At 41.0% G+C, this 17,500-nt stretch overlaps 6 protein-coding genes across 6 annotated transcripts; all 6 read left to right on the forward strand.

Annotated features, from left to right (window-relative positions):
- Window positions 1-1,019: 1,019 nt before the first annotated feature.
- LOC119578400 (endocuticle structural glycoprotein SgAbd-8-like) lies at window positions 1,020-1,982 on the forward strand. The gene is made up of 3 exons (XM_037925989.1): window positions 1,020-1,131; window positions 1,266-1,447; window positions 1,555-1,982. Exons 1-3 carry the CDS (start codon window positions 1,114-1,116, stop codon window positions 1,685-1,687), a joined length of 333 nt encoding a protein of 110 aa, XP_037781917.1. The 5' UTR covers window positions 1,020-1,113; the 3' UTR covers window positions 1,688-1,982.
- Window positions 1,983-3,585: 1,603 nt separating this feature from the next.
- LOC119579053 (endocuticle structural glycoprotein SgAbd-8-like) lies at window positions 3,586-4,413 on the forward strand. Its single transcript, XM_037926780.1, has 3 exons — window positions 3,586-3,616; window positions 3,800-3,981; window positions 4,095-4,413. The coding sequence occupies exons 1-3, from the start codon at window positions 3,599-3,601 to the stop codon at window positions 4,225-4,227; spliced, it is 333 nt and encodes a 110-aa protein (XP_037782708.1). The 5' UTR covers window positions 3,586-3,598; the 3' UTR covers window positions 4,228-4,413.
- A 2,478-nt stretch (window positions 4,414-6,891) lies between these two features.
- Window positions 6,892-7,751, forward strand: LOC119579054 (endocuticle structural glycoprotein SgAbd-8-like). The gene is made up of 3 exons (XM_037926781.1): window positions 6,892-6,946; window positions 7,114-7,295; window positions 7,403-7,751. The coding sequence occupies exons 1-3, from the start codon at window positions 6,929-6,931 to the stop codon at window positions 7,533-7,535; spliced, it is 333 nt and encodes a 110-aa protein (XP_037782709.1). The 5' UTR covers window positions 6,892-6,928; the 3' UTR covers window positions 7,536-7,751.
- A 1,647-nt stretch (window positions 7,752-9,398) lies between these two features.
- Window positions 9,399-10,225, forward strand: LOC119579056 (endocuticle structural glycoprotein SgAbd-8-like). The gene is made up of 3 exons (XM_037926783.1): window positions 9,399-9,431; window positions 9,613-9,794; window positions 9,908-10,225. Exons 1-3 carry the CDS (start codon window positions 9,414-9,416, stop codon window positions 10,038-10,040), a joined length of 333 nt encoding a protein of 110 aa, XP_037782711.1. The 5' UTR covers window positions 9,399-9,413; the 3' UTR covers window positions 10,041-10,225.
- Window positions 10,226-12,912: 2,687 nt separating this feature from the next.
- Window positions 12,913-13,740, forward strand: LOC119579055 (endocuticle structural glycoprotein SgAbd-8-like). The gene is made up of 3 exons (XM_037926782.1): window positions 12,913-12,944; window positions 13,125-13,306; window positions 13,420-13,740. The coding sequence occupies exons 1-3, from the start codon at window positions 12,927-12,929 to the stop codon at window positions 13,550-13,552; spliced, it is 333 nt and encodes a 110-aa protein (XP_037782710.1). The 5' UTR covers window positions 12,913-12,926; the 3' UTR covers window positions 13,553-13,740.
- A 2,712-nt stretch (window positions 13,741-16,452) lies between these two features.
- LOC119579057 (endocuticle structural glycoprotein SgAbd-8-like) lies at window positions 16,453-17,273 on the forward strand. The gene is made up of 3 exons (XM_037926784.1): window positions 16,453-16,481; window positions 16,661-16,842; window positions 16,956-17,273. Exons 1-3 carry the CDS (start codon window positions 16,464-16,466, stop codon window positions 17,086-17,088), a joined length of 333 nt encoding a protein of 110 aa, XP_037782712.1. The 5' UTR covers window positions 16,453-16,463; the 3' UTR covers window positions 17,089-17,273.
- The last annotated feature ends 227 nt before the right edge of the window (window positions 17,274-17,500 follow it).

Below are 17,500 nucleotides of genomic sequence, written 5' to 3' on the forward strand. Positions count from 1 at the left end.
ATTTTTTCAGAGGATGCTTGTGTGTTCCCGACTATATATTTGTTATTTCTAATGAAAGAACATAAATGTAAATGAATGTTTTGTGTATCTCATCCTTCCCTTCGTTGAATGATGAATGTGCCGTTTTGCCCGCGTTGATTAGTTATTTGATTGCTTAATCGATTGGTTAACCAGCAGCATTACCAGAAAAGTTACCGATCAGTGATAATTTGCGTCTGTGGGAGGGTCAGCCCGCGTTTCTGGACGAATTTTGGGCGTCGCCGGAGGTCTCCGTTCGCTGGGACTTTCGAATTCGAAAAGACACAGCTTTCACATGCTAAGAATATGACAAGGTAAACGTTTAATATCCATTTAAATAAACGCATTAGCATACCTTGGTTGAAATCAAGAGAAGAGGCTGAACACGGTTTACACACTCACACACAGGCACACACACATATAAATATGTGTGTGTATATATATGTACATATATATATATATATATATATATATATATATATATATATATATATATATATATATATATATATATATATATATATATATATATATGTTATATACACACATATATACACATATGTGTGTATATGTATGCATATATGCACATACACAGATTTTGAATCACCGGTCGAGTGGTAAGATTGGTTGTGCATAAGAAATAATTCCTCGTCTCGATTACCCCATTTTGCATTATCGTGCTACTGGGGCGGAGTCCTCAACCGGAGGCCTGTCTTATATGTTAAAATAATCTTTTTGAGAATCATTTCGACAAGTTTCGTAGTTTCAGAACAGCTTTGATGAGGAAGATTGGCTTATTTTCTGCTTATATTATATAATATGAATGTATAAGTGCTCGTGCAAGCAAAACTGGTTAAGTAATGTATAGAACGCGCAGTACCTTCCATTCGAGGAATATAAAATCGATTATAATAAAATGCAGGGTATATATAACACTATTCAGTGGAAAATGTGTATCCCAGAGAAGCCTAAATGACCTCTCTCCTGTAGACAGAGGTCAGGTGGGCGGAGCGAGGGGACGGCAGCAGTATATAACAGCTGCTGCATCCGAAGAGCGGCACATCTTCCTCGTTACGGAACACAACACATCCAGCGATGAGCCGTCTGCTACTTGTGAGTATTGCTTGCCAAAGGAAGGGCATACACTGTATCACCACTTTTGTATAGCAAAGATATGATACCTGGTGCTTAGTGCTGAGTAGACTATGATCATTTCTATTTAACTGTCTCTCATTCTCTTTCCTCAGCTCGCCTGCCTGGTGGCCGTGGTTGTCGCCGATAGCTACAAGACGCCCATTCCGATCCTGAAGGACGACCGTACACAGAACGCCTACGGCGAGTACAGCTTCGACTTCGAGACTGGAAACGGCATCGCCAGGAACGAGGCCGGAAAGCAGGCTGATGGGCAGGAGTCCTCTGGAGGATGGAGGTGAGTCCCTTCGCAAAGAACCATGTCCATTGATAAGATATATTTGATAATGATATGTGCGGCAAATCTTTGAGGGCTATCTATAAAGGCCTGTGTCCGTTTTCCAGCTACACCGCTCCTGAAGGCGTCCCCATCAAGCTGAGCTTCACCTCCGGCGTGGGCGGTTACCAGCCCGTGGGCGATCACCTTCCGGTGGCTCCCACGCCAGTGCCTCTTCCCTACGAACGCAACGACTACTGAACTCTCCTTCTTCTCTAATATCGATGCGAATCTGAAATTATCTATGATAATATATCTATTTTTTATTATTTATTGAACGAAATTCGTTCTCATCAGATTCGCTCAATAAAACTTTGACATATATATGTTATCTTCTTGTATACCCATATTTATATGCCTCATTCCCACTGTCAGTATAATTCGATTTTGAATGCTGATTAATATTGTGAAGTCATCGTACACAGTGTTTATCTACACCGTAATATCCTTAGTGTGTAGATAGACATAGAACACTATATATAAATCTATCTACATATCTGTCTCTTCTTATTTACGCCTAAAAAAGACATGTTCGTAGAGGAACTCACATTCAAAATCAGTGGATAATGCGGCAGGGTGGCCTGTTCTTTTCTGACCTGACTTTAACCCCAGCATGCTGATGTTAGTACTCAATTACGGATCTCTCACTCTCTATACACACACACAGTATTGTAAAGTGATAGCAACGATGCATGGGTGGCCAGGTTCATCGGCCATGTAAGTGGTAGCGGCCAAAGGGGGCTGAGCGGGGAGTCCAGATCACGGCACTCGCATTCGAGACAAGACAAGTCCAGTTCATATGTGAAATAATATTTGTTTTATAGTTTACTATTCCTTCAATTCTACATGTACATAGGTAATTATCTTCAGCCATTTATGAGTACTTTATATCCACCAGTACCTTACGTTGAAATGTTGTCATCACCAATTATCCGGGGAAGATGATGAACACCAGTAGGCTGCTTGCTTGTCTATTTTAGTTTTAGCAGCTAGCTTACATGTTCACTACCCTTTGCGCTAGCCACTCAAGCTTCAAACATATACATTGATGAGTTCCATGTAGACTATATAGTAATTTACCTGACGGTGTGGGATAAGAAGCAGCGGATTCCGAGCGATAAGGAGGCGAGGCCAGAGCTGCGGGTATCTGCGCCCTGTAGCCAACATGTCTCGTCAACATGGATACCCGTGATTGACTGCATTGTAATGGTTTTTAACGTCAGTAATGATGACATGACAAATCACTAGCATGACGTCACTAGCATACGCCATCCAGTTATGTTGCTAAAACTGGTTTATTAATTACAACTTATTATATGTGACAGTATCTTCCTAGTAAGACAGTGTCCTCACACAAAGTACTGGGCATGAGAGTGGCAATAAAGGTCTTTTAGGATGGAAGTAGCTAAGCCCACGTACGTTTGCACACAATACTTTGGGACGACGGCCCGCATTTCCACCATGGACGCGTCATACCAAAGGGGGGGGGGGCGTGGTAGGACAAGGAGTGGGCGAATAGTCCTATTACAGAATATCATATATATATATATATATATATATATATATATATATATATACATATATACATATATACATATATACATATACACAGGCACATGCACACACACACACATGTATGCGTGTATACATATATGTGTATATACATACTTATATGTACCATAAATATTATATATATATACACAAACACACGCACATACATATATGTGAATGAATATAAATACACGTATATACGTATAAATGCATAAACAAACACAAATACACGCATGCACACACACATATATATATGTATATAAGATATATGCACACACACACACACACACACACATATATATATATAAATACACACACACATATATATATATATATTTATAAGTATACATTCACACACACACAATATTTGCATGTATGTATATATCAGCAAGGTGTATGTATTCATATTTTCTATGTATGTAGTTATTCAAGGTAATACTTTCATTACCTAACGAAACGCTGGAGGTCCGCCCACAATCATACAGCTCCGCCCACTGTGGACCGTGTATATAAAGAGCCATCGCCTTTGGGATGAGCACACTGTACTGCACAGCCATCAAAATGCAACGTCTTCTTGTTGTGAGCGTTTTGACCTCTTTTGTTGGAAGACAAATTTATGGTCATGTCTGGAAAAAGAGTGTATTGTGTCGAAACGGAAACTTGTTCAGAAAAAAAGATCGTTCTTATTGGCTGTCCTCCATAGGGAAGGAATATATAAAAAGTCTTTATATTTGTGATTCTGATACTTGAATCCCCATACAGCTCGCCTGCCTGGTGGCCGTGGTCGTGGCCGACAGCTACAAGACGCCCATTCCGATCCTGAAGGACGACCGTACACAGAACGCCTACGGCGAGTACAGCTTCGACTTCGAGACTGGAAACGGCATCGCCAGGAACGAGGCCGGAAAGCAGGCTGATGGGCAGGAGTCCTCTGGAGGATGGAGGTGAGTCCCTTAGGTTTCGTAAAGAACCATATCCCTTGATAAGCTTTATCTGATAACGATATGCACGGCAAAGCTTTGTTGAGCATCTGTAAAGGCCTGTGTCCGTTCTCCAGCTACACCGCTCCTGAAGGCGTCCCCATCAAGCTGAGCTTCACCTCCGGCGTGGGCGGTTACCAGCCAGTGGGCGATCACCTTCCGGTTGCACCCACGCCAGTGCCTCTTCCCTACGAACGCCAGGACTACTAAATCTTCCGAAACTTTCTCTCTTCATTTCCTACTTTCTATCTGCTAAACTCATGTCAGTGATGTGATGGACTGAAAGAATCATCCTCATCACGATATTTGTGTTAGGATTCTTGTATTTATATTCTTCGGTATCTATGGAACGAATTTCGTTCATGTATACTTATCTCCAGTAAAGCTTCGAGTATACGAGTGGCATTTCTTTTCCTTGAACCCAATACTCAGGAGATGAACAAGTGTCGCAAAAACTGGTTTAATGCTACCATCTCAAGTCGACAATGGAGATCCTGAATTTAGCGTCAGAACGTCTTATGATCGCTCACCTTTTTGGAAAAAATATAAGCGGCTTTATCGTCGGATTTCCCATTTTGTCGAACATTTCAGTCGAATGTATGTAGTAGCCTTTGACAGGTACTGACAAAATGCAATGTCGCGCACAAAATTTTTCAAAAGGGGAAGGAGGGGAGTGTTTTTTTTCTCATAAAGTATGTTAACAGTTTTGGGGAATAGCTATAGGTAATATGTTGTTTTTAAGGTTTTCACAAAGTATCATTCCTAAATTAATAGATATATTGGTATATCATGCCCACATATAGATCTACACTCTCACACACAAACATACATATGTATATATATAGATAGACACACATACGTATATATGGCATCCCTGTCGCGAAAGTTGCCATAAAGGGGTGAAGAATGTTCATTATGACAAATATGGAAAAGAATATGAATGAGAATGAATGTCTTGACAGTGCAAACGAGATTCATTCTCATCCATAACCTTTTCTAAAAAAAGGCTTAAGTAATATCTTTGCAACAGCAGTCAGGTTCGCACCCGGCCAGCTACTCTAGGTCGACTCTGCTGCGAGAGTACTGGCTTCATGCAGGGGCCAGATTCGGGCTGTAAAGGAACAACCGCGCCCCCTCGCCGTAGACTGCATCTCTATTTTGTGTTATGGCAGTTGCCACGGCTATTCACTAAAGAGGACCTATCTTTAATATGTTGATGTATGACAGCTATCTTTCTATCCATACATCTATATACCTATGTATCTATCCATATATACCAACAGTATTATAATGTGTCAGTTTGTGGCAAAATGTGTCAAAAAATAAGTATTGAAAACTGTCAGAATATGTCAAATGGCGTAGAGAAACGAAGAAACATTTATTCGCAAGCAAGGGCTCTGATTTGAATGTCAAGACGACAGCACAAAAGGCTTGGGCCTCTTCCAGTCTGCCGTTTGCAGCTTCGTTGAAAGCCTTCGATTGAGAAAGTCCTCGGGCCCTGCAAGTGTTTCGCCTTATGGTGAGTCGGTGTTTGGCCGAGAGCATGAAACGTTCTCCAGAAGACAAAACAGACAGCGAGCTTGCCGAGTGAAAGGCAAGTGAAGACGGAGTTAATTCAGAAACTCCAATTGATCCTTATGCTGGCATTTAGAGGTCTGATTAGGTGTGGGTCGAGATCTGTATAAAACAATTAGTGGTCGCAAAAGAAACCACACTTCAATTTTCACATGGCAACGCTGATGTAGAAAGACCCTTCAGTGATCATGAAACTGAGCTGACCTCAGCAACAGCACGGATGCTGGCAGTTTGTGACTGGTTATGGGGCAATTTCTTCTTTCGTGAGGATGTATGGCAACTAATGTGCCAATTTGCCAATGACCGATTCCTTGTGAAATGAAATTAGAAATGGCCGAACAAAACACGTCCACACGAAGACTGCCGAAGCATTCCCTGGGCAAATGGGTACCTCGCGAGCAGTGCACCCACCTGTTCGAGATCCCAGGATGGCCAGTGTGACGTTCTCTATAAAACTGATGTTCTGACGAAGGAGGGACTGGCCATGCTTTAGGTTGCTTGGAAACCTGCAAATGTTGGAGAGGTTAATGCTGCACATGCAGTGTTGGAACGGAGTGAACAGCTCGAGAGCAAGCAGAAGCGGAAACGGAAAGTTCGAAGAGAACTACCGAAAGACAAAGAGGCCAAAAAGGGCATTGTTCACATAGGTAACGTGATCGTGTATATAGCTACCATGTAGGTTTGTGGTTAAAATTTTAGTTGTTTTATTCACTACTGCATTTTATCCACTACAAAGCAACAAAGATTTTCCAGGCAAATAGTCAATTAATTTGAAGCAGTTTTCCTATATACATATATATGTTTACATATACATATACACATATATGTACACACACATATATATGTATGTCAATATACTATATGTTTATGTATTCATATTTATATTTACATATACACATACATATATATATATATATATATATATATATATATATATATATATATATATATATATATATATACATATATTCGTATATATATAAACGTATGTATTGAGGCATATGTATGTATAAACGGTGGGCGCACAGGCATCATGTCTGAATGTATATGTATACATATCTTTCTCTGAGTATACAAATGCATACGCGTATACAGACATACATCAACACATACATGCAAAGAGACGTATCTGTAGATGTACCATATATTCCGATGTGTGTGTATGTGTTTATAGGTAGATATATATATTTTTGAACTTATTCGGGATAGAAACTTTCTAACAGCTCATTTACTGCTGGATTCTCCGCCCACAACGAGACAGCTCCGCCCACTGTAGACCATCTATATAAAGAGCCTGTGTCTTCGGATCAGCACACTGTACTACACAACCATCAGAATGCAACGTCTTGTTGTTGTGAGTTTTTTTTTCTAAGACAAATCAATGATTATGACTGGAAAAATGGTGTATTGTGTGGAAACGGAAACTTGTTTAGAAAAAAAAAGTTTTTATTGTCTGTCCTCCATTAGGAATGAATCCATGAAAAGTATATGTGTGATTCTGATGCTTGAATCCCCATACAGATCGCCTGCCTGGTGGCCGTGGTTGTCGCCGACAGCTACAAGACGCCCATTCCGATCCTGAAGGACGACCGAACACAGAACGCCTACGGCGAGTACAGCTTCGACTTCGAGACTGGAAACGGCATCGCCAGGAACGAGGCCGGAAAGCAGGCTGATGGGCAGGAGTCCTCTGGAGGATGGAGGTGAGTCCCTTCGCAAAGAACCATGTCCATTGATAATGCTTATTTGATAATGATATGTGCGGCAAATCTCTGAGGGCTATCTATAAAGGCTTGTGTCCGTTTTCCAGCTACACCGCTCCTGAAGGCGTCCCCATCAAGCTGAGCTTCACCTCCGGCGTGGGCGGTTACCAGCCCGTGGGCGATCACCTTCCCGTGGCACCCACGCCAGTGCCTCTTCCCTACGAACGCAACGACTACTGAACTCTCCTTCTCTAATATCGATGCGAATCTGAAATTATCTATGATAATATATCTATTTTTTATTATTTATTGAACGAAATTCGTTCTCATCAGATTCGCTCAATAAAACTTTGACATATATGTTATCTTCTTGTATACCCATATTTATATGTCTCATTCCCACAATCAGTATAATCCGATTTTGAATGCTGATTAATATTGTGAAGTCATCGTGCACACTTAGTGTTTGTCGACACCGTAATATCCTTAGTGTGTAGATAGACATAGAACACTATATATAAATCTATCTACATATCTGTCTCTTCTTATTTACGCCTAAAAAAGACATGTTCGTAGAGGAACTCACATTCAAAATCAAGGGATAATGCGGCAGGGTGGCCTGTTCTTTTCTGACCTGACTTTAACCCCAGTATGCTGATGTTAGTACTCAATTACGGATCTCTCACTCTATACACACACAGACAGTATTGTAAAGTGATAGTAACGATGCGTGGGTGGCCAGGTACATCGGCCATGTAAGTGGTAGCGGCCAAAGGGGGCTAAGCGGAGAGTCCAGATCACGGCACTCGCATTCGAGACAAGACAAGTTCAGTTCATATGTGAAATAATATTTGTTTCATAGTTCACTATTCCTTCAATTATACATGTACATAGGTAATTATCTTCAGCCATTTATGAGTACTTTATATCCACCAGTACCTTACGTTGAAATGTTGTCATCACCAATTATCCGGAGAAATGATGAACACCAGTAGGCTGCTTGCTTGTCTATTTTAGTTTTAGCAGCTAGCTTACATGTTCACTACCCTTGCGCTAGCCACTCAAGCTTCAAACATATACATTGATGAGTTCCATGTAGACTATATAGTAATTTACCTGACGGTGTGGGATAAGAAGCAGCGGATTCCGAGCGATAAGGAGGCGAGGACAGATCTACGGGTATCTGCGCCCTCTACATGTCGCGTCAACATGGATACCCGTGAGTGACTGCATTGTAATGGTTTTTAACGTCAGTAATGACATGCCAAATCACTAGCATGACGTCACTAGCATACGCCATCCAGTTATGTTGCTAAAACTGATCTATTAATTACAACTTATTATATGTGACAGTATCTTTCTAGTAAGACAGTGTCCTCACACAAAGTACTGGGCATGGGAGTGGCAATAAAGGTCTTTTAGGATGGAAGTAGCTAAGCCCACGTACGTTTGCACACAATACTTTGGGACGACGGCCCGCATTTCCACCATGGACGCGTCATACCAAAAGGGGGGGGGGGGGCGTGGTAGGACAAGGAGTGGGCGAATAGTCTTAGTACAGAATATCATATATATATACATAAAACCAGAAATACATACGTACATGCACACACACACACATGTATGCGTGTATACATATATGTGTATATACATACTTATATGTACCATAAATATTATATATATATATATATATACACAAACACACGCACATACATATATGTGAATGAATATAAATACACGTATATACGTATACATGCATAAACAAACACAAATACACGCATGCACACACACATATATATGTATATAAGTATACATGCACACACACACACACACACACACACACACACACACACATATATGTAAATATACATGCACACACATATGTATATTTTTATAAGTATACATTCATACACACACACACAATGTTTGCATGTATATATATCAGCAAGGTGTATGTATTCATATTTTCCATGTGTGTAGTTATTCAAGGTAATACTTTCATTACCTGACGAAACGCTGGAGGTCCGCCCACAATCATACAGCTCCGCCCACTGTGGACCGTGTATATAAAGAGCCATCGCCTTTCGGATGAGCACACTGTACTGTAGATCCATCAGAATGCAACGTCTTCTTGTTGTGAGCGTTTTGACCTCTTTTGTTGGAGGACAAATTTATGGTCATGTCTGGAAAAAGAGTGTATTGTGTCGAAACGGAAACTTGTTCAGAAAAAAAAGGTTTTTATTGGCTGTCCTCCATAGGGAAGGAATATATAAAAAGTCTTTATATTTGTGATTCTGATACTTGAATTTCCACACAGCTCGCATGCCTGGTGGCCGTAGTCGTGGCCGACAGCTACAAGACGCCCATTCCGATCCTGAAGGACGACCGTACACAGAACGCCTACGGCGAGTATAGCTTCGACTTCGAGACTGGAAACGGCATCGCCAGGAACGAGGCCGGAAAGCAGGCTGATGGGCAGGAGTCCTCTGGAGGATGGAGGTGAGTCCCTTAGGTTTCGTAAAGAACCATATCCCCTGATAAGCTTTATCTGATAACGATATGCACGGCAAAGCTTTGTTGAGCATCTGTAAAGGCCTGTGTCCGTTCTCCAGCTACACCGCTCCTGAAGGCGTCCCCATCAAGCTGAGCTTCACCTCCGGCGTGGGCGGTTACCAGCCAGTGGGCGATCACCTTCCCGTGGCTCCCACGCCAGTGCCTCTTCCCTACGAACGCCAGGACTACTAAATCTTCCGAACTTTCTCTCTTCCTTTCCTATTTTCTATCTGCTTAACTCATGTCAGTGATGTGATGGATTGAAAGAATCATTCTCATCACGATATTTGTGTTAGGATTCTTGTATTTATTTTCTTCGGTATTTATGGAACGAATCTCGTTCATGTATGCTTATCTTCAGTAAAGCTTCGAGCATACGCGTGGCATTTCTTTTCCTTGAACCCAATACTCAGGAGATGAACAAGTGTCGCGAAAACTGGTTTAATGCTACCATCTCAAGTCGACAATGGAGATCCTGAATTTAGCGTCAGAACGTCTTATGATCGCTCACCTTTTTGGAAAAAATATAAGCGGCTTTCTCGTCGAATTTCCCATTTTGTCGAACATTTCAGTCGAATGTATATAGTAGCCTTTGACAGGTACTGACAAAGTGCAATGTTGCGCACAAAATTATTCAAAAGGGGAAGGAGGGGAGTGTTTTTTTTCTCATAAAGTATGTTAACAGTTTTGGGGAATAGCTATAGGTAATATGTTGTTTTTAAGGTTTTCACAAAGTATCATTCCTAAATCAATAGATATATTGGTATATCATGCCCACATATAGATCTACACTCTCATACATACACATACATATGTTATATATATATATATATATATATATATATATATAGATAGATAGATAGATAGATAGACACACATACGTATATATCGCATCCCTGTCGCGAAAGTTGCCATAAAGGGATGAAGAATGTTCATTATGACGAATATGGAAAAGAGTATGAATGAGAATGAATGTTTTGACAGTGAGAACGAGATTTATTCCCATCCATAACCTTTTCTGAAAAAGGGCTTAAGTAATATCTTTGCAACAGCAGTCAGGTTCGCACCCGGCCAGCTCCTCTAGGTCAACTCTGCTGCGAGAGTACTGGCTTCATGCAGGGGCCAGATTCGGGCTGTAAAGGAACAACCGCGCCCTCTCGCCGTAGACTGCATCTCTATTTTGTGTTATGGCAGTTGCCACGGCTATTCACTAAAGAGGACCTATCCTTAATATGTTGATGTATAACAGCTATCTTTCTATCCATACATCTATTTACCTATGTATCTACATCCATATATACCAACAGTGCTATAATGTGTCAGTTTGTGGCAAAATGTGTCAAAGAGTAAGTATTGAAAAAGTGTGTCACAATATGTCAAATGGCGTAGAGAAACGAAGAAACATTTATTCGTAAACAAGGGTTCTTATTTGAATATCAAGACCACAGCACAAAAGGCTTGGGCTTCTTAATGCTTAATTTACACTATCGTATAATCTTATATTAAATGTTAATTAATATTATAAAGCCATCGTGCCCATTTTTATTTTTTGTCAACACTGTAATATCCTTAGTGTGTAGGTAGACATAGAACACTATATATAAATCTATCTACATATCTGTCTCTTCTTATTTACATCTATAAAAAGACATGTTCGTAGAGGAACTTGCATTCAAAATCAAGGGATAATGCGGCAGGGTGGCCTGTTCTTTTGACCTTTAACTTTAACCCCAGCATGCTGATGTTAGTACTCAATTACGGATCTCTCACTCTCTATACACACACACACAGTATTGTAAAGTAATAGCAACGATGCGTGGGTGGCCAGGTACATCGGCCATGTAAGTGGTAGCGGCCAAAGGGGGCTGAGCGGGGAGTCCAGATCACGGCACTCGCATTCGAGACAAGACAAGTCCAGTTCATATGTGAAATAATATTTGTTTTATAGTTTACTATTCCTTCAATTCTACATGTACATAGGTAATTATCTTCAGCCATTTATGAGTACTTTATATCCACCAGTACCTTACGTTGAAATGTCATCACCAATTATCCGGGGAAGATGATGAACACCAGTAGGCTGCTTGCTTGTCTATTTTAGTCTTAGCAGCTAGCTTACATGTTCACTACCCTTACGCTAGCCACTCAAGCTTCAAACATATACATTGATGAGTTCCATGTAGACTATATAGTAATTTGCCTGATGGTGTGGGATAAGAAGCAGCGGATTCCGAGCGATAAGGAGGCGAGAACAGATCTACGGGTATCTGCGCCCTCTAGCCAACATGTCTCGTCAACATGGATACCCGTGAGTGACTGCATTGTAATGTTTTTTGACGTCAGTAATGATGACATGACAAACCAGTAGCATGACGTCACTAGCATACGCCATCCAGTTATGTTGCTAAAACTGGACTATTAATTACAACTTATTATATGTGACAGTATCTTCCTGGTAAGATAGTGTCCTCACACAAAGTACTGGGCATGAGAGTGGCAATAAAGGTCTTTTAGGATGGACGTAGCTAAGCCCACGTGCGTTTGCACACAATACTTTGGGACGTCAGCCCGCATTTCCACCATGGACGCGTCATACCAAAGGGGGGAGGGGGCGTGGTAGGACAAGGAGTGGGCGAATAGTCCTAGTACATAATATCATATATATATACATATATACATATACACACGCACATGCACACACACACACACACATGTATGCGTGTATACATATATGTGAATGAATATAGATACACGTATATACGTATATATGCATAAACAAATACAAATACACGCATGCACACACACACACACACACATATATATATGTATATATATATATTTTTTTTTATTTATAAGTATACATTCAAACACATACACACAATGTTTGCATGTATATATATATTAGCAAGGTGTATGTATTCATATTTTCTATGTATGTAGTTATTCAAGGTAATACTTTCATTACCTGACGAAACGCTGGAGGTCCGCCCACAATCATACAGCTCCGCCCACTGTGGACCGTGTATATAAAGAGCCATCGCCTTTGGGATGAGCACACTGTACTGTAGATCCATCAGAATGCAACGTCTTCTTGTTGTGAGCGTTTTGACCTCTTTTGTTGGAAGACAAATTTATGGTCATGTCTGGAAAAAGAGTGTATTGTGTCGAAACGGAAACTTGCTCAGAAAAATAGTTTTTTATTGGCTGCCCTCTATAGGGAAGGGATGTATGAAAAGTCTTTATATTTGTGATTCTGATACTTGAATTCCCACACAGCTCGCCTGCCTGGTGGCCGTGGTCGTGGCCGATAGCTACAAGACGCCCATTCCGATCCTGAAGGACGACCGTACACAGAACGCCTACGGCGAGTACAGCTTCGACTTCGAGACTGGAAACGGCATCGCCAGGAACGAGGCCGGAAAGCAGGCTGATGGGCAGGAGTCCTCTGGAGGATGGAGGTGAGTCCCTTAGGTTTCGTAAAGAACCATATCCCTTGATAAGCTTTATCTGATAACGATATGCACGGCAAAGCTTTGTTGAGCATCTGTAAAGGCTTGTGTCCGCTCTCCAGCTACACCGCTCCTGAAGGCGTCCCCATCAAGCTGAGCTTCACCTCCGGCGTGGGCGGTTACCAGCCTGTGGGCGATCACCTTCCCGTGGCTCCCACGCCAGTGCCTCTTCCCTACGAACGCCAGGACTACTAAATCTTCCGAACTTTCTCTCTTCATTTCCTATTTTCTATCTGCTAAACTCATGTCAGTGATGTGATGAATTTAAAGAAACATTCTCATCACGATATTTGTGTTAGGATTCTTGTATTTATATTCTTCGGTATTTATGGAACGAATCTCGTTCATGTATGCTTATCTCCAGTAAAGCTTCGAGCATACGAGTGGCATTTCTTTTCCTTGAACCCAATACTCAGGAGATAAACAAGTGTCTCAAAAACTGGTTTAATGCTACCATCTCAAGTCGACAATGGAGATCCTGAATTTAGCGTCAGAACGTCCGATGATCGCTCACCTTTTTGGAAAAGATATAAGCGGCTTTATCGTCGGATTTCCCATTTTGTCGAACATTTCAGTCGAATGTATATAGTAGCCTTTGACAGGTACTGACAAAATGCAATGTCGCGCACAAAATTTTTCAAAAGGGGGAGGGGAGTGTATTTTTCTCATAAAGTATGTTAACAGTTTTGTGGAATAGCTATAGGTAATGTATTGTTTTTAAGGTTTTCACAAAGTATCATAATAGATATATTGGTATATCATGCCCACATATAGATCTACACACACACACACACATACATATGTATATAAATAGATAGACACACATCCGTATATATGGCATCCCTGTCGCGAAAGTTGCCATAAAGGGGTGAAGAATGTTCATTATGACAAATATGGAAAAGAGTATGAATGAGAATGAATGTCTTGACAGTGCAAACGAGATTCATTCCCATCCATACCCTTTTCTGAAAAAGGCATAAGTAATATCTGCTCCTCTAGGTCGACTCTGCTGCGAGAGTACTGGCTTCATGCAGGGGCCAGATTAGGGCTGTAAAGGAACAGGTTGCCCAACCGCGCCCTCTCGCCGTAGACTGCATCTCTATTTTGTGTTATGGTAATTGCCACGGCTATTCACTAAAGAGGACCTGTCCTTAATATGTTGATCTATGACAGCTATCTTTCTATCCATGCACCTATTTACCTATGTATCTACATCCATATATACCAACAGTGCTATAATGTGTCAGTTTGTGGCAAAAGTGTGTCAGAATATGTCAAATGGCGTAGAGAAACAAAGAAACATTTATTCGCAAACAAGGGCTCTTATTTGAATGTCAAGAAAACAGCACAAAAGGCTTGGGCTTCTTAATGCTTAATTTACACTATCGTATAATCTAATATTAAATGTTGATTAATATTATAAAGCCATCGTGCCCACTTTTACTTTTTGTCGACACTGAAATATCCTTAGTGTGCAGGTAAACATAGAACACTATATATAAATCTATCTACATATCTGTCTCTTCTTATTTACATCTATAAAAAGACATGTTCGTAGAGGAACTTTCAAAATCAAGGGATAATGCGGCAGGGTGGCCCGTTCTTTTCTGACCTGACTTTAACCCCAGCATGCTGATGTTAGTACTCAATTACGGATCTCTCACTCTCTATACACACACACACAGTATTGTAAAGTAATAGTAACGATGCGTGGGTGGCCAGGTACATCGGCCATGTAAGTGGTACCGGCCAAAGGGGGAAGAGCGGGGAGTCCAGATCACGGCACTCGCATTCGAGACAAGTCCAGTTAATATGTGAAATATATTTGTTTTCTAGTTCATTATTCCTTCAATTATACATGTACATAGGTAAGTATCTTCAGCCATTTATGAGTACTTTATATCCACCAGTAGCTTACGTTGAAATGTTGTCATCACCTATTATCCGGGGAAGATGATGAACACCAGTAGGCTGCTTGCTTGTCTATTTTAGTTTTAGCAGCTAGCTTACATGTTCACTACCCTTGCGCTAGCCACTCAAGCTTCAAACATATACATTGATGAGTTCCATGTAGACTATATAGTAATTTACCTGATAAGTGGGATAATAAGCAGCGGATTCCGAGCGATAAGGAGGCGAGGCCAGATCTGCGGGTATCTGCGCCCTCTACATGTCTCGTCAACATGGATACCCGTGAGTGACTGCATTGTAATGGTTTTTAACGTCAGTAATGATGACATGACAAGCCACTAGCATGACGTCACTAGCATAAGCCATCCAGTTATGTTGCTAAAAGTGGTCTATTAATTACAACTTATTATATGTGACAGTATCTTCCTGGTAAGATAGTGTCCTCACACAAACTACTGGGCATGAGAGTGGCAATAAAGGTCTTTTAGGATGGACGTAGCTAAGCCCACGTACGTTTGCACACAATACTTTGGGACGACGGCCCGCATTTCCACCATGGACGCGTCATACCAAAGGGGGGGGGGGGGCGTGGTAGGACAAGGAGTGGGCGAATAGTCCTATTACAGAATATATATATATATACATATATATATATATATATATATATATATATATACATATATACATATATACATATACACACGCACATGCACACACCCACACACATGTATGCGTGTATACATATATTTGTATATACATACTTATATATACCATAAATATTATATAAATACACAAACACACACACATACATATATGTGAATGAATATATATACACGTATATACGTATAAATGCATAAACAAACACAAATATACGCATGCACACACACATATATATGTATATAAGATACATGCACACACACACACATATATATATATATAAACACACACACACACACATATATATATATTTATAAGTATACATTCACACACACACACAATATTTGCATGTATGTATATATCAGCAAGGTGTATGTATTCATATTTTCTATATATGTAGTTATTCAAGGTAATACTTTCATTACCTGACGAAACGCTGGAGGTCCGCCCACAATCATACAGCTCCGCCCACTGTGGACCGTGTATATAAAGAGCCATCGCCTTTGGGATGAGCACACTGTACTGCACAGCCATCAGAATGCAACGTCTTCTTGTTGTGAGCGTTTTGACCTCTTTTGTTGGAGGACAAATTTATGGTCATGTCTGGAAAAAGAGTGTATTGTGTGGAAACGGAAACTTGTTCAGAAGAAAGACGTTTTTATTAGCTGTCCTCCATAGGGAAGGAATGTATAAAAAGTCTATATTTGTGATTCTGATACTTGAATTCCCACACAGCTCGCCTGCCTGGTGGCCGTGGTTGTCGCCGACAGCTACAAGACGCCCATTCCGATCCTGAAGGACGACCGTACACAGAACGCCTATGGCGAGTATAGCTTCGACTTCGAGACTGGAAACGGCATCGCCAGGAACGAGGCCGGAAAGCAGGCTGATGGGCAGGAGTCCTCTGGAGGATGGAGGTGAGTCCATTAGGTTTCGTAAAGAACCATATCCCTTGATAAGCTTTATCTGATAACGATATGCACGGCAAAGCTTTGTTGAGCATCTTTAAAGGCTTGTGTCCGTTCTCCAGCTACACCGCTCCTGAAGGCGTCCCCATCAAGCTGAGCTTCACCTCCGGCGTGGGCGGTTACCAGCCAGTGGGCGATCACCTTCCCGTGGCACCCACGCCAGTGCCTCTTCCCTACGAACGCCAGGACTACTAAATCTTCCGAACTTTCTCTCTTCCCTTCCTATTTTCTATCTGCTAAACTCATGTCAGTGATGTGATGGATTGAAAGAATCATTCTCATCACGATATTTGTGTTAGGATTCTTGTATTTATTTTCTTCGGTATTTATGGAACGAATCTCGTTCCTGTATGCTTTTCTCCAGTAAAGCTTCGAACATACGAGTGGCATTTCTTTTCCTTGAACCCAATACTCAGGAGATGAACAAGTGTCGCGAAAACTGGTTTAATGCTACCATCTCAAGTCGACAATGGAGATCCTGAATTTAGCGTCAGAACGTCTGATGATCGCTCACCTTTTTGGAAAAAGATATAAGCGGCTTTATCGTCGGATTTCCCATTTTGTCGAACATTTCAGTCGAATGTATATAGTAGCCTTTGACAGGTAC

The sequence above is a fragment of the Penaeus monodon genome, chromosome 11 (assembly GCF_015228065.2).
Source record: "Penaeus monodon isolate SGIC_2016 chromosome 11, NSTDA_Pmon_1, whole genome shotgun sequence".
In the NCBI taxonomy this organism is placed as follows: domain Eukaryota; kingdom Metazoa; phylum Arthropoda; class Malacostraca; order Decapoda; family Penaeidae; genus Penaeus; species Penaeus monodon.

What these genes read in the sequence shown, in the direction of transcription:
- LOC119579055 (XM_037926782.1), top strand. An exon ending in GAGTCCTCTGGAGGATGGAG is followed by an intron (nt 13,307 to 13,419) that starts GTGAGTCCCTTA and finishes TCCGCTCTCCAG; the next exon opens with CTACACCGCTCCTGAAGGCG.
- LOC119579056 (XM_037926783.1), top strand. An exon ending in GAGTCCTCTGGAGGATGGAG is followed by an intron (nt 9,795 to 9,907) that starts GTGAGTCCCTTA and finishes TCCGTTCTCCAG; the next exon opens with CTACACCGCTCCTGAAGGCG.
- LOC119579057 (XM_037926784.1), top strand. An exon ending in GAGTCCTCTGGAGGATGGAG is followed by an intron (nt 16,843 to 16,955) that starts GTGAGTCCATTA and finishes TCCGTTCTCCAG; the next exon opens with CTACACCGCTCCTGAAGGCG.
- LOC119578400 (XM_037925989.1), top strand. An exon ending in GAGTCCTCTGGAGGATGGAG is followed by an intron (nt 1,448 to 1,554) that starts GTGAGTCCCTTC and finishes TCCGTTTTCCAG; the next exon opens with CTACACCGCTCCTGAAGGCG.
- LOC119579053 (XM_037926780.1), top strand. An exon ending in GAGTCCTCTGGAGGATGGAG is followed by an intron (nt 3,982 to 4,094) that starts GTGAGTCCCTTA and finishes TCCGTTCTCCAG; the next exon opens with CTACACCGCTCCTGAAGGCG.
- LOC119579054 (XM_037926781.1), top strand. An exon ending in GAGTCCTCTGGAGGATGGAG is followed by an intron (nt 7,296 to 7,402) that starts GTGAGTCCCTTC and finishes TCCGTTTTCCAG; the next exon opens with CTACACCGCTCCTGAAGGCG.